The 15360-nt window shown below is 37.9% G+C and overlaps 1 protein-coding gene across 4 annotated transcripts in view; it reads left to right on the plus strand.

The window, feature by feature from the left end:
• ralgapa2 (Ral GTPase activating protein, alpha subunit 2 (catalytic)) overlaps window positions 1-15360 on the plus strand; it is a 183806-nt gene that overhangs the window by 75869 nt on the left and 92577 nt on the right. For all 4 annotated transcript variants that reach the window (XM_031901519.1, XM_031901518.1, XM_031901520.1 and 1 more), the window contains 4 exon segments: window positions 8139-8267; window positions 11170-11298; window positions 13255-13313; window positions 14128-14236. In XM_031901519.1, coding sequence (XP_031757379.1) covers window positions 8139-8267; window positions 11170-11298; window positions 13255-13313; window positions 14128-14236 — 426 coding nt within the window.

The raw sequence follows: 15360 nt of genomic DNA on the forward strand, positions 1-15360 counted from the left end.
TTAAATGTACAACTGTTCCTAATATTTATGATAATAAAATTTTTTTTCAATTTACCAATATTTCTGTTACACAAGAATGTCCTCAAAATATGTAACCTAGTTGGTTTTACACTATATAACATAACGAGCATTATGATTTCATACCATGAATAAATACATTTCTTAAAATCCCATAGGAATGGATAGAGAGTGCGTGTCTTTTTTCTGTGGTGAGCTCTAATCTCACATTTGCTAAATCTGCCCCTATATGTAGTGTGGCAATGTACATAGTAGTTGAGGTTAAAAAAAACATTCTTCAAGTTCAACTTTTTCTTCTTCATAATGATTTGCTGAACTTAGTCCAACAAAGGTCCTGCATCTTAGCCTCCCGTAATGCCAATTTATCAAGATAACCTGGATGGAGTTAAAGGGGAGTTCAATAGTTCAAAAGTTAACTTTTAGTGAAATATAGAATGGCAAATTCAAAGCAACTTTTCAATTGGTCATTTTGTTTTTTCTAATTTTTTTAAAATTATTTGCCTTTCTGTTTTACCTGTTTCTATCTTTGAAATGGGGGTCACTTAAGGTGGCTATAAACGTAGTCGTACCAATATTATCGTTCGAAACCCTGTTTTGTATGGTATTCGGTGCATGTATGGCAGATAGACGAGATGATCGACATCACGGGAACATTGGATATCGGTCGCCTCGTTAATCGGGCGGGATAAAAGATTTTGCTCAGGCACTGTTGAAGGCACCCGAGCAAAATCTGCATTTAGGCCTAATCGTCAGGTGGAGGTAGAATCCCTATTGTTTCTACCTCCATATCTGGCGATTCAGCTCTGAACGTGAGCTACCAATGGGTTGCATGAAAGATCGTTATTGTAAGGTGTATGGCCACCTTAACCCCAGCAGCCAAAAAACTATTGCCCTGTGAGCTTCCAATGTTATTACTATTGTTAGTTCTTATTACTTACCTGTTTGTTCAGGCCCTCTCCTACTCGTATTCCAGTCTCTTATTAAAATCAGTGCTTGATTGCTAGGGTATTTTGGACACTAGCAACCAGATAACTATTGAAACTCCAAACTGCAGAGCTGCTATATAAAAAGCTAAATAATTCAAAAACCACAAATAATAAAAAATAAAGACCAATCATAAATTGCCTCAGAATATCACTCTTAATCATACTAAATTTATAGGTGTAAACAACCGCAAAAAATCCTCTGCACTCACCCATTATCAATATGTAGAAATTGGACACTAGGGCATTTCGCTACTAAGAAATGCCTTCCCTCCCCACCTCAAAAAGAGGGATTGTTTGTCCGTACATTGCAATATACTTCAAGCTGGCCAACTACGTCAAAGTCATCCCTTCTGGCCAGTCACAGCCTCATTGCACCCCTGCTTAATGGTTTACAATTTAGTGGTTGAGCACAACTTTCCCTTTTTGTGTTAAATTTATAGGTGAACATCCCCTTTAATTGCACTGCATACTTCTGCACACTTGTGTCATTGACAGACACTGCTACATTGCTTACAGTACCTGCACCAAAGTAATTTGTGAACAGGTTAATGTGGACTTGCTACAGATCCTTGTGGCATTTTAACTGAAGTAGAGATTGTATCACAGACAAGCAGCCTCTGTAGCCAATTCAAGCAGAACGGCTGCAATCCCATTGTACAATTTCTTCTAACTACATTGACATTGATTGACATATACAGCCTTGCTGATTACTATTTATAATGCCATTTTCTGTTTAACAAATTTTCAATGAACTCCCACTATAGAAGCCAGACTCATAGGTCTATATTTACCAAGCTGAGGGCAAAACTCTTGGTCTCCTCTGTATTGCACTCCTGGGGTTACATTGTCCAGTATGTATGGATAAAGTAAAATTCCCCTATGTCACTGACAAGCACAGCGATTTTTCCTGTCATATTTTTTTGGAAATTGGAGGGAATTTTAAAAAATGAGAAATTCTAGAGTTTTAGTAAATGTGGCCCTAAATGCCTCAGCAGTGCATAACCCATTTCTTCATCACCCTCCCATCACATTGGCTTAGTTAAGGATTTAGAGATTTGAATACATATTGGAGGGTATTTGCCATTTGCACACATTTTTAAAGGGAATACCCATTTAAATGTAAGTAACAGGCTGCAGTATGGGCATTAACAGTCTGTGTTGGGGATATAAAGTAGGCAGCAGGAATTCTTGGAAGCATCAGGAGACTGGATATCCTTTATTTATTACTAGTTTCATAGCACAAAGTCATCCCATTCTAAAACAAAGTCCAGTGGTGTTTTTCACCTGAGCTGTAGATCAGCAAAATGTAAGCGCTGAAAATAACAGGTTTGTGCTTTAGAGTAGTAAGGCTTTGCCTCTCCTTCGTTTTATAGTTTAAAAAAAAATAAATTAAAAAAAAAATATATATATATATATATATTTTTTTTTTGTCATTTCAATTTAACGAATGTACTTCTTACAAATTTGTACTTTTAATGAATATTCTGCTTTGCTGGGGAAGAACAGATTGAAGACCTATTTGGTTACACAACAGCAAACATTATTTTCCCTTCCACAAAAATGTCAAGTTAAAAATAGCAGAGTGCATACATATTTATTTTCATTTGACCTTTTTCCCTCCTGTTTTTCTGACTATCGCTTGCATCTGTGTTGGTGACTGAAACCCCATGCAGTAATTTTTTTTATTTAATTTCTCATCACCTTGTGATTCGTTTTAACCCCTGCCAGGCTGATGCATAGAAACCTCTCAGGGTGTTGCAGGGGATTAACCTTATTGCTGCCAGTGCAAATCCCTGCATTACAGTCCTCTACCTAGCACCGAAGGGGGGTAAATCCATTTTCATTTGCACTGCTAATTAATTTAAACTGGCATACGAAGGGGACATTTCCTATTTCATGACTGCAACATTTCATTTTGAATTGAAAATGGTCTATAATGATTCTACTTTTCCTTTCTACCCTATAATACCTTTTTATAACAACACAAGAACTAAATTATAGCTGTGCAATTATGTAAACAATGGAAATGCTTGCAGAACGAACCCTTCCTCTTCTTACCGTTTTATTCTTCATAATTGTTGAAAGCTTTGGAGCCGATAATAAACAAAATTATTTTACACATTTATCGCTCAAAAGGTCAATTATGAAAGAGCTGCAGAGACAACGCCGCTCCAAATGAGTAAACCAATTTCGATTGCTGTCACCATATGTTTTTCCCTTATTGGCTGTGTTTTTCCAGTCATTGTGTACATACAGTAGCATTCAATTAAAGTGATTCATTTACCAGGCTGCATGCTTCTGAATGTAGTTTGTGTTTAAAGAAACGCACTTTGGATTCTGGAAAGAAACACATCTATTTGGATTACGTGATTTTTTTTTTTTTACCTATAAGCTTTCTGATAAATGACAGATGTTCCTACTGGTTGGAGTCTCTCAAAGCTACTCAAAGAATGGAAAACTAATTGTATTCCTTCAGTGCAACAAAAGATATACTTTTCAACCTTAATATGTAACTAGCCTGTTTATGTGCCTCAAAAACTCATGAAATTTAATTAGGTGATTAAGTGTGTGCGTGTATACAGTCCTGATGACGATCCTATATGGATCGAAACGCGTAGACTTAATGCACCCATGGGAATTATGTGCAAAAATTAAATTGTGTAAGTCCACTGCTCCACTTCACTTAAACCAAGTGCTTGCAGATAAAGTGTATTTTTTATTTTCAAAAATGGTGAATCCATTAACCTACCAACATCGATTTTATGGGGATATTGGCACCACCATACATGTATGGAAGATGTGTCAGTACTGGTATGGATAACTTTACATAGTTGTAGCTAAGTTTACATAGTATTCCTCTAGTGTCTACTGAACTCAGGACTAACACATTATGGATATAACCATTAGTCTTCTTAAGACTCTAATGGGGTTATGTAATAAAAGGCACTAAGTTTGCCCAGAAGCAGTAACCCATAGCAACCAATGAGCAACTGGTGGCATCTTTGGAGGCACAGATCTTCCCTGCTAAAAAGCAAAACATAATGTGCAACATTTCTGCCTTTAGTTACACCTTAGTTCTCTTTTAATGGAATTAAAAAACATTTTGAATATGTACAATATGTGTGTGTGTTTTATGCATGTTTATTACATAATATAACATTGTATGTAACATATATAACATATCCATGTCATGCATTTTGCAGTATGGTTACACTTCTACTAAACGTGCACACTATTGTGTAACTACTGCAGCCACCTGAACTGTTCCAAAGCAAGGCATATGAGGTAAGACACACTGCATATTGGATTCAGCTGGTCTAATCCACATAAGTGCTTAATAAGGATAATACTGCTGGCATTCAGGTATCATGATGGCACCAGTTTGTAATAATAATGCATAAAATTAATTCACATAAATTCTGAACTGGACATTTATTTTATATTTATTAGGGATGCACTGAACCCAGTTTTTTGGGTTCTGCTGAACCCCTGAACCTATCCCAAGGGATTCAGCCAAAGACCAAACTGAATCCGAATCCTAATTAGCTTATTTTAATTTATACTAATTAGGATTCGGTTCAGCCAGGACTGTGGATTTAGCCGAATCCTGGCCGAATACCGAACCGAATCCTGGATTCTGTGCATCCTTACTATTTATATATTTTATAATTTTTTTTTAATCCAGTGTAGAGATTCGAAAGATCAGAATGCTAATACACTGAAAATATATTTTCTTCATGACATTATATAGGCTCCAACAAAACATGCGGCTTCTCCTAGAACCCCACCCTGTTGGGGCTAATCCCCACACAAAGTGCTTATTGTTCATCCTATGCTTTTCTTTATTACAACACCACCTGATCTCCCATTTGAACATTACAGAAATTAGTAAACTAGTGCTGTGGTTGCTATCATTGGAGTATAGCAACAGTCTGGCTACATATTATTCAATATCAAAGAGATCAGGACCCACAGGATTATTGTAATTTTTAAATTTCGCCAGATAATTGGAATCTGTATGTATGGATGTATGTATTAGGGATGCACCAAATTCAGGATTTGTTTTATGACTTGGCCAAGATTTGGCCTTTTTCAGCAGGATTTGAGTTCGGCCAAATCCAAATGGACACTACTGTTACTATTACTGTTACTCCTAGGATGGCAATAGCTTTATGATAGTATAGATTCTATTGCTACACCTAAAATGAGCAGAGGGCAGAGGGTCTAGCAAAAGACACACGCTGCCAGGATAGTTTTATCATTTTCAGCACATCCCACTGAGTATTTCTCTAAGTTAAAGAAATCCCTCAATTCAGTATGTTTATTTTTTTATGGGTTTAAACATGCCAAGTGCAACAGATGGAAGTAAAAGCCAGCAGAGCAAACGTAACAGCATAGCTGTTTGTGTTATTAACCTTCAGCTGCACTACATTCTGTCACCTCTCTCAGCCAGGTCTCTCTGAACCCTTTTATTGTAGCATATGTCAACAGAGATGCAGTTCCATCTGCCGCGGTGTAGCTTGCTGCTGAAATGCAAAGGCAAAGGCTTGCTACAATACCTAGTGGTGACAGTAATTACAGGTGTGTTGTGGGGAACCCTCCACATTAATCAACCCCTTAATTATATTAAAAAAGGTGCTTCTTTTGTTCCTTCCCTTGAGCAGTTCAGAATACCATTTATGAGCTGCAGAGCCCATCTGCTCACTCTCAGAGTGTTTGCTCTTCCTGATATTGACTCAAAATGTATCAAAGAAAGTGATTAAACCCAGTTTATATATTAACCTGAAAGAATCAGTACAGTGGTGTGTTTGTGCAGTGAAAACACAATCTGTTCATTTGTCACAAATAAAACTGCATTTTTACCTTGGCAAGTATATTGTGGCTTTAGAGAGCCATATGTGTGTCAGCCATAAATATTTGCTTGATGTGGTTTTCTCCATTTATGCAAGTTTGCAGCCTTGGAGAGCACCGCTTGACTTTACTTAAACTCACATGTTGAAATGGAGTATTTTGGGGGTAGCTCATTGTTTTTAAACTCTGTTCTTTTTACAGATACAGTATTGGGTTTAAAAATGCAGTTGTAGAAAATAAAATAGATTTATTGAGTAGATGGTCCTGATGGCCGCCATGGCCACTAATAGGATTTTTGATCGGATCTTGTGTTTTATAAAATTCAGTTTGACCACCCAGAAATAAAATTGTTCATCTTAGATGGCTATTATGGTTATAACAACCAATGTGCTTAGATATGCAAACATATGCTAAGTTGGACAAATGTTTTTTCCAGGGGGTGTTTGCTTTGATTTTCTAACTTATAGTAGGCTTTTCCTGATTGGTTATTATTGGTAGGTGGGCTTCAGTACTTGTTCATAAATCATTCCTCTGATTCACTTTTGTTGTGGGAAGGAAGTATCTATAATATATAAGAAGTATATTAGTCTTGTTTAATGTGTAAGTATCTAATAAATGGATAAGGTATGCCTGAAGAGTAGAGATGTCAGTTTCTACTTGGACAAAGCAACAGCCTACTCCCTAGCAAATTCATGTCACATTTATGTATGTATACCTTGCTGTAGGGGGCACAAACTTAGCCAGCTTGTTTTGTTAATTTTCTGCCTTTAGATAGGTGCTGCTAGCTTTTTGCATTTCTGGGGCTCCTAGTCTTCTTTACATGTGGGGAAGGATGAATAAAATTGTTTTTGTTACACCGTACACCATACTCCATTAACTACAGGAGCTGCAAATTGCCCAAAAATTTACTTTTATGGTGCTGAACAAAACAGGCCACAGCCTGAATAAAGTAAGGTGCAAAAATAATTGAACTGTTTTGAATATATAGGGCCAGACTCATTAAAGTCTGAATCCGAATCGCAAAATCCGATAGTTTCTGATGTTTGCAAAAGTCACGAAAATTCCGTTCATTGTGAATACAAAGATTTCGTAGTTACGATCTGAAATTTTTGTATTGAAACAATCATTTGCGATAGTCACAACATTTTCATATTGGAACAATCGTAAACGGGGGGAAAGCTGACTTTGATCCTTCAGTGCATGATTTTGGAAGCCCCCCATAGGACACAATGGCACTCTGCAGCTCCAACCTGGCCCAAGGAAAGTCTCCCATAGGGCTCAATGGCACTCTGCAGCTCCAACCTGGCCCAAGGAAAGTCTCCCATAGGGCTCAATGGCACTCTGCAGCTCTAACCTGGCCCAAGGAAAGTCTCCCATAGGGCTCAATGGCACTCTGCAGCTCCAACCTGGCCCAAGGAAAGTCTCCCATAGGGCTCAATGGCACTCTGCAGCTCCAACCCGGCCCAAGGAAAGTCTCCCATAGGGCTCAATGGCACTCTGCAGCTCTAACCCGGCCCAAGGAAAGTCTCCCATAGGGCTCAATGGCACTCTGCAGCTCCAACCCGGCCCAAGGAAAGTCTCCCATAGGACACAATGGCACTCTGCAGCTCCAACCTGGCCCAAGGAAAGTCACAATACTGACGCTTGAATGAATCTGAACCTTTCGTACTTGTGACAATAGTGTTGGTAATTGCAGAATTGCTTTAGGACCCTAACCCTACAATCCATCTAGGGCTGACATTAAGACAATCCCACTTTCTGTTAAAAATTCTTCAACTGTATATTTTACCAACCATTGTACAGTGTATAATGCATGATGAAACCTTGTTTTGCACAATATTTGGTGCGTGTATGACTGCTCTAAGAGGCAACCGATATTGCGGAAGGATATCGGTCGTCTCGTTGAAGGCGCCCAAGCAAGATCTACGTTCAGGCCTGAATCGCCAGGTGGAGGTAGAATTTCTATTGTTTCTAACTCCATATCTGACGATTCAGCCCTGAACGTCAGTGGAGGGTGGGAACGAAGGGGACAGAATGTTAATATTTTATTTCAGTCCTACAGGTATGGGATCTATTATCTGGAAAGTTCTGAATTACGGGATGGCCATCCCCCAAAAACACCATTTAAAACAAATAATTAAAATTTTTGCAAATTATTTCCTTTTTCCCTGCATAATAGGTCCTATACCTGTATGTTTCTTTCTCTAATTTCTCTGTTTTTACATTAACAAATTGTAGAAAAAATATGCAAGAACCTTTTACAAGTTTTCATTTCTTTTGCAGGACATATTGAATGCAGTCATAAGGCATTGTCCATCTCGTTTCTTCTTCCTGGGCCTACCTGGATTTACCATGCTCTTAGGGGACTTCATCACGGCTGCTGCCCGGGTACTGAGTACAGACATGCTGGAGGTAAGTATGACAATGCTAAACCTGTATGCTCTCTGGAGAGAGCACAAGTGCTAACAAGGTTCAGATTTCTTCACTCCAACAGGTGTCAACTCATTAGTGCAACGTGAAACGGGTCTCTGGAGGAGAAATACCATGGCAGCTGATGTGTGAAATTGCAGGATAGGATGACACTCTGGTATTGCAGAGGTGTTTCATCAAAGAGAAACCATACCCTCGCTAATATTGTGGCACTAACTGCAGCGGCTTTGGTTTCACATCCTCATTAACTGTCCTCAATAAAAAGATTGGAAATCCAAGGTGCAGTTAGGTGCTTTTGTACAGTGTCTCATATAAAAAGCAGAGTATTGCCATTGGTCTGTCTTTAGGAAAAAGTCAACTTTTTCAGCAAAGAAACAGAAAAATATATTTTTTGTTTCTGCTGTTTTTGTGTGTGTTTGTATATAGTGACATATCAGCCAGTATTACTTTCATAATGGACTGCATCCAGGCACCCTTATTTCCTGTATACGTGTGTGCCGGCTGCTTATATATGTGTGTGTGTGTAATTTTCTTTTTGTATTTAGATAATATGGGGTCTTTCCGTAGTTTGGATCACCATGCTTTAAAAAAAAAAATCATTTAAACATGACATAAACCAAATAGGATAGTTTTATTATTAAAGAGAGAAAGAAAATCATTTTAAAATACCTAAATTATTTGCTTAAAATGGAGTCAACGGGATAAAATGAATAAATAAATGAATGTTTGGCATCCGTAACCGAGAAATGCTGTATATATGGCTTAATGCAGTTTTGCATCCAAGATTTAGTTTTTCTGTTGCTGTACTGCAGGTATGGTACTGTTATCCAGAATGCTGGACCTGGAGTTTTCTGGATAAGGGGTCTTTCTGTAATTTGGATCTCCATTGCTAAGTTTACTAAAAAATTATTTAGCCATTAAATAAACCCGATAGGATTGTTTTGCCTCCAATAAGGATTATTTATAACTTAATTGGGATCAAGAACAAGATACTGTTTTATTATTATAGAGAAAGGGGAAATCAGTTTTAAAAATTCAATTTTTTTGCTTAAAATGGGAGATGACCTTCCTGTAATTCATAACTTTGGATAATGGGTTGTATTATCTAAATAAGTCAGCATATATGTGCTATTTATAGAATGCAGAGTCTCCTGCAGACCGGTATAAAGTTCATAGAGGGCTTGTGCCTAGGAATGTAAGAATGTTTTAGACAATGTCACAGTCAGAGGTCCTAAATGATATTGTGCATAGTTTTCCCTTATGCACTGCAATTTCGCATCCACAGCAAGCCAATCAATAAACTATGGAATGAATGTTTGATGGCCATAATCTAGAAATGTTGAATATAATAGTTAGTGGAAAGTAGCACTTGATGTTGCCCTGCTTGCTGTTGTTGGGGCTTTGAATTAAAATATGTCGCATTAAAATCTGCCATATAGTCAGCAGCTATTCCAGTGTTTCCTTTTCACAATGTTTTTGTGCCATATAACAAAAAAATGACATTTATGTAAGCAAGCTTGTTGTTTGGGGCATTACTAAGGCGAAAGCAAGAGGATAAGATGAGGTAATCAGCTCTGGCTATCAGGAGACCATAAAAGAACGTGCAGAAAAAAGAAAAGGTTAATTGTGTCTCATGGGAAGAATAATTCCCATTATAAGTAGCACTTGTAATCAACCACTGTCATCACCAGCACTTGCCCGCTGTAAGACTGAGCAGAAATAATTATTGGAAAATGGCTAACAGGAAATAAAATCAATCCAGGGACAGGGCTGATTTGAAATAAATATACCTGAGCATAGAGAAATAGCTATATAGCCTAACCTTTCCTCTGAAGTCATGATTGTTTAGCTGTGAGCCTAATGTGATTTCAGAATTAACCCCTTGAGAGGGTGAGAAGTCACCAGGCTTCTATCACCCCAGTGAGGATTTGAGACCGGATGCTGTCATTTATGAGACATACTGGACATTTGTGGCTCAGATTATACTTAGATCCTTACGCATCCTTATACCCCAGTTTATCCTGAAAATCTGTGCAGTTTGTGTTATTCTGTGAAATAACTACGAAATATAGAGAATAAATCCAGTATTAAATAAGCACACTATCATTGTGTGGTGCCATGGCATTTTTTAAACATGTAAGTAGTTATCCTACTTGCAATAATGATTGATGTATTCATGATGAAGTAGCACCTAGATAGTGGTTAATATTCTGGGATTCTGATTAAAGTGTCAATGCATTGCCCTTTCTTTCCTTTTAAGTAAATGGTAGCTCAGAAGAGCAATGTTATTTAAAATACTGCAGGCAAAGTTTCTTTTATGCTAATGGTGGCTAATCGGAGCCTTTCTAGAGCTTTATATTTTCTTTTGTTTTTTTTTGTGAATTTTTGTGATTTGTGAATCCCTTCCAACATTGGTGCATGCTGGGAGATATGCTTTTGCAAGGTTGCCCTGCAGGGCTGCCATCAGAGGGGTACAGGGGATACTGCAGGTGATGGAAAGGCATGATTTGCAGTCTGTGAAAAGGGCTGGGCTTGTAGAGGAGTGGGTGGGGTGACTCATGGGGTGATTTCTGGCATTACGGTGTGGTCAATCCAGATCAGGGTGACAGTGTATGTGATGGGCATTTTTTTTTCTTTGCAGTCCCACTAGGGGTCCAGATGATATATGAGCTAACTATTCGGGCTTTGTGGGGAGTGGTCTACTTATGAGTAATATGGGTCCCCATGATTATTGATGATGGCCTTGCTGTGCTGTTTATTTATAAGCTTTGCACTCTTGGAAATCATTCCTAAAACATTTAACCTTTCTCCTCATTGAACAATGTTCTTTTTTTTTTTTTTTTTTTGTTTAAGCTGAAAATCTGTTATTTGAATCTTCGTATAGGCTCCACGATTGGAAGCTCAGACCATCTTGGGGTCACTTGTTTGCTTTCCAAATGTGTATAAAGATCTCCCATTACTTGGGTCTTCAGCAGGGGAAACAGATACCACCACAGAACATAAAGATATTAAGGTATATGGAGCCCTTTTGTTAAAGCATTTATTAGAAATATGCAATAGCTGCAAAAAAAAAAAACCTTAACTATTTTAGTGTGTGACATGTATGATAACTGGCTTCAAATATCTCTGCTAACTTGTCTATTAGTGCTGTTGAATTTTAATGCCTTATTTGAGTAGGCTTCTTTAGGTGCAAGTACTTACTTTGTCCTGCATACCAAGTCAGCCATGTTTGAGTGCTTTATTTTACACTTTCTTTTCTCATTTGCCTATGGACTTCTACCCTGAAGGACACTGACGGGTACCTACATTGGGTATCTCCAATACCATATTAATGTGCATGGCTGGAAGATGGCTGTTACATATAGCATGTGTTGCTTTACTAATACAAATACAGTAGTAGCTTTCTGCTTTAAAAAGTAAGATGGCAACACTCTAAGTATTATACCTGAGCCAAGTGAAGTTCTGGCACACAAGGATGTCTCCATATTGCAGTACCCACCTTCATGCATGCTAACCACAGCAATTGTGGTGGCCATTTCTCATTAGAATTAATTGAAATGCAATTAAAACAGTGATCCAGTTAAAATTCTGATAGTCCATTCCTGGAACTAGACATAATAATATCTAGATACCTAGGAACTAAAAATTCCATGTAATCTGAACTTTTTAGTTGTGACTGCTTACCACTTCTAATTGGACATAAACTGCCTTTATTCTTGATTCTTTGATTTACAAGGTTTAAGTTGACGGCCTCCACACATAACCTTAAAAATGGCCTGTCAGCCTAAATAATAATTTTTAATTATTTTCTATTGTGACTAGCCAGGCAAAATACATTTACATTATATAAATGTAGTTTCCTTCATCCTTGGAATTCACAATCACAGCAAGCAAGCAGGCCCATTTTGTGGGCACTTATTAAAGGAGGAGGAAAGGTCGAATTACTGGGTGGTACCAAAATGTTATAGGCACCCACCAATGATTGTATTCACTTACTTGATACCTCTAGCTGGTGCTCCTGTTAGCAAAAAACCACACTAGCCCCAGGTACATGCAGGCCAGCAATCCTCTTCCATCTGCTTTCTTTGCACCGGCTGTACAAGTAAAGAGTAAAAAGGCGAATTTTTAAAAAAAATATATATATCAGCCTTTTAACTCTACTGCGCATGTGTGGGCCCTGGGATCACAGCGAGACAAGAAGAAAGGTAGAGGATCACTTGCCTGCATGTACCCTGGGCTGGTGCAGTTTTCTGCCGATAGGAGCACCAGCCCGGGGTATCGGGTACGTGATTATATTTACGGGGGGGTGCCTAACACTTGGCACCCCCAGTGATTTTTAACTTTCCTTCTCCTTGGAAGTGAGCTTTGCTTTATCCCAATATCTTGTTTATGTGCCAGAATTGGGGACCTGATGCCCAGGCTACACAATTAGCTGAGGAGGAGGGAGGGGGAATGAGAGGAATACAGTGACATCTAGGGAGAGCAGAATCAAAAGTTAAAGTAACTGCCTGCCTGAAGTACAGAGACAGGGCAGGCAATATATGATCGACAGCTAGTAATTTTTAATACCTTTCCAACAGGTATGGATGTTTTAATTAAAAACATTGGGTTTAATGTTTAATTAAGAAAAGGACTTTTATTACGGCTTTTTATGGGTTATAGGTCCCCATTAAGGCTTCCTAACATATGTATTCTAATCCACCCCAAGCTGATGGTCTTTAGCATGTGCAGCTTGTTATATGGCCAGTTCACCCCACTCATTGCTGGAAGTCTAATCGATATATATTTCTGATATGTATGTTTAGAATGCTATTTCCTCTATAAAATGTATATACTGTTCGTGTCAAATCTGCTGGGTCTCTTTAAAAGCTGGAAGTCATTTGTGTTTAAATAAATTCTTCGGTGCTTTTGAATGTAGATTATGACTAGAGATCTCAGGTCTGAATCTGTATATCTTTGATTCTTATAGAGCTATTTAATTGATAAACTCCTGAAGAATGCCAAAGATGAGCCTGCGGAAATAGCCAGGTAAGCCATCCCTTATCAGAGTAGTAGCTTATCTGCTGTCCATCTGACACTTTGTTAAACCAGCAGCCAGACAGATTGTCTTAGAAAATGACTGTCTGCATCATATTAAAGTCAATTGTAAAGTTGACTATCACTTTACCACTCAGGATAATAAAGTCAAGCAGCATCTGGTAACAGGAATGCTGTAATGGAAGGCTTATGGCCCCTTTAAGTTTTATTGACCCTTTATGTTGTGTGATATTTGCATGTTAGTGCCACCAACACTACAAGCTTCACTAAATCAATACAGGTATAGGACCCATTATCCAGAATGCTCGGGACCAAGGGTGTTCCGGAAGAGGTCTTTCTATAATTTGGATCCCCATACCTTAAGTCTACTAAAAAAATCAATAAAACATTAATTAAACCCAATAGGATTGTTTTGCATCCAATAAAGATTTTATTATATCTTAGTTGGGATCAATTACCAGGTACTGTTTTATTATTACAGGGAAAAAGGAAATCAGATTTAAAAATCTGAATTATTTGATTAAAATGGAGTCTATGGGAGACAGGCTTTCCGTAATTTGGAGCTTTCTGGATAACGGGTTTCCCAATAAGGGATACCATACCCTTGTACTAAATTGTAAAACTACCCCCCCCCCTTCTCTCTTCCTTCTACCTTAGTAGTTAAAAACAATAAAAATAAATTAAAAAAAAACAAAAAACTGTAAAACTACATTAGGTCTGGAAATTTCTCTCTGCATCGGTATGTTTTACACTTTCACTGCACGTAAAGCAGTAATAATATTTCACTGCTGTTTTGTGTCCAAAGGTGTATTGCAATCTGCTCTCTTGGCCTGTGGATTTGTGAGGAACTTGTACAGAACACCAATCATCCTCAGATTAAGGATGCCATTAATGTCATAGGAGTAACATTAAAGGTACGTTTGTTTCATATTTTTAAGTGGCCTGTAAAGATTGATTTACATCAGTGCTTTATTTAAGTGATATATGCATGGCTCTACATCTGCTCTACATCTAGTCCATAATGGGATTCAATTTATTTTCATCTGTGTGCTGATAAATATGTTTGATATCTGATATATTCTAAATTATTGGACCAGTGCACCATTTATTGGCCCTTATATTTAACTATGAGAACTGTGGGCCTTTTACTGGACTGCCCTACTTTACTGTTCACATGGTCAAATAAAACAATAATCGCATGTATTAAGCAGCATTTGCCTGTGCACACAATATTTACAGATATGAAATCTTTATTGCTTAATAATAATAATTACATGGCATCTTTTATCCAGGATGCTCAGGGACTGGGGTTCAGATCTTCTTACCTTTTAATTTGCTAAAAATCATTTAAACATCAGGTAAACCCAGTTGAATTTTTTGCCTCCAATAAGGATTAATTATATCTCAGTTGGGATCAAGTACAAGGTACTGTTTTATTATTACAGAGAAAAAGGAAATAACTTGGAAAATGGTCTTCCAGTAATTTTAATCTTTCTGAATAACAGGTTTCTTGATAGTGGATCCCATACCTATATTACATTTTACACTAATTTCTACAGTTCTTCATACCACATTAGGGATGTAGCGAATCCAGGATTCGATCAAGATTCAGCCTTTTTCAGCAGGATTTGGATTCAACGAATACATGCCTCTGGCCAAACAAATTCAAATCCTTAAAATCATGTGACTTTTTGTCACATAAACATGGAAGCTGAAAAAAAATTTCACCACGTGCTTCGTGCACAGTTTTCTTTAAGTGTTCTTTATCCTAATTCGCAAATGCAAGTTCGGATTCGGTTCGGTATTCGGCCAAATCTTTCACAAAGGATTTGGGGGTTTGGGCGGATCCTAAAATAGTGGATTCAGTGCCTTCCTATACCACATAGGCCTAACCTTTAACCTGCTGTGAGTTTACTCGCTGGTTATATACAGTGCGCCAAATGATCCCCAACCAGTGGCTCAGGAGCAACATGTTGCTCTCGGTGCCCCCAAACCAGGTGGTTATGTTTGAATTCCTGACTTGGGGGCAAGTTTTGGC

The sequence above is a fragment of the Xenopus tropicalis genome, chromosome 5 (assembly GCF_000004195.4).
Source record: "Xenopus tropicalis strain Nigerian chromosome 5, UCB_Xtro_10.0, whole genome shotgun sequence".
Classification (NCBI taxonomy): domain Eukaryota; kingdom Metazoa; phylum Chordata; class Amphibia; order Anura; family Pipidae; genus Xenopus; species Xenopus tropicalis.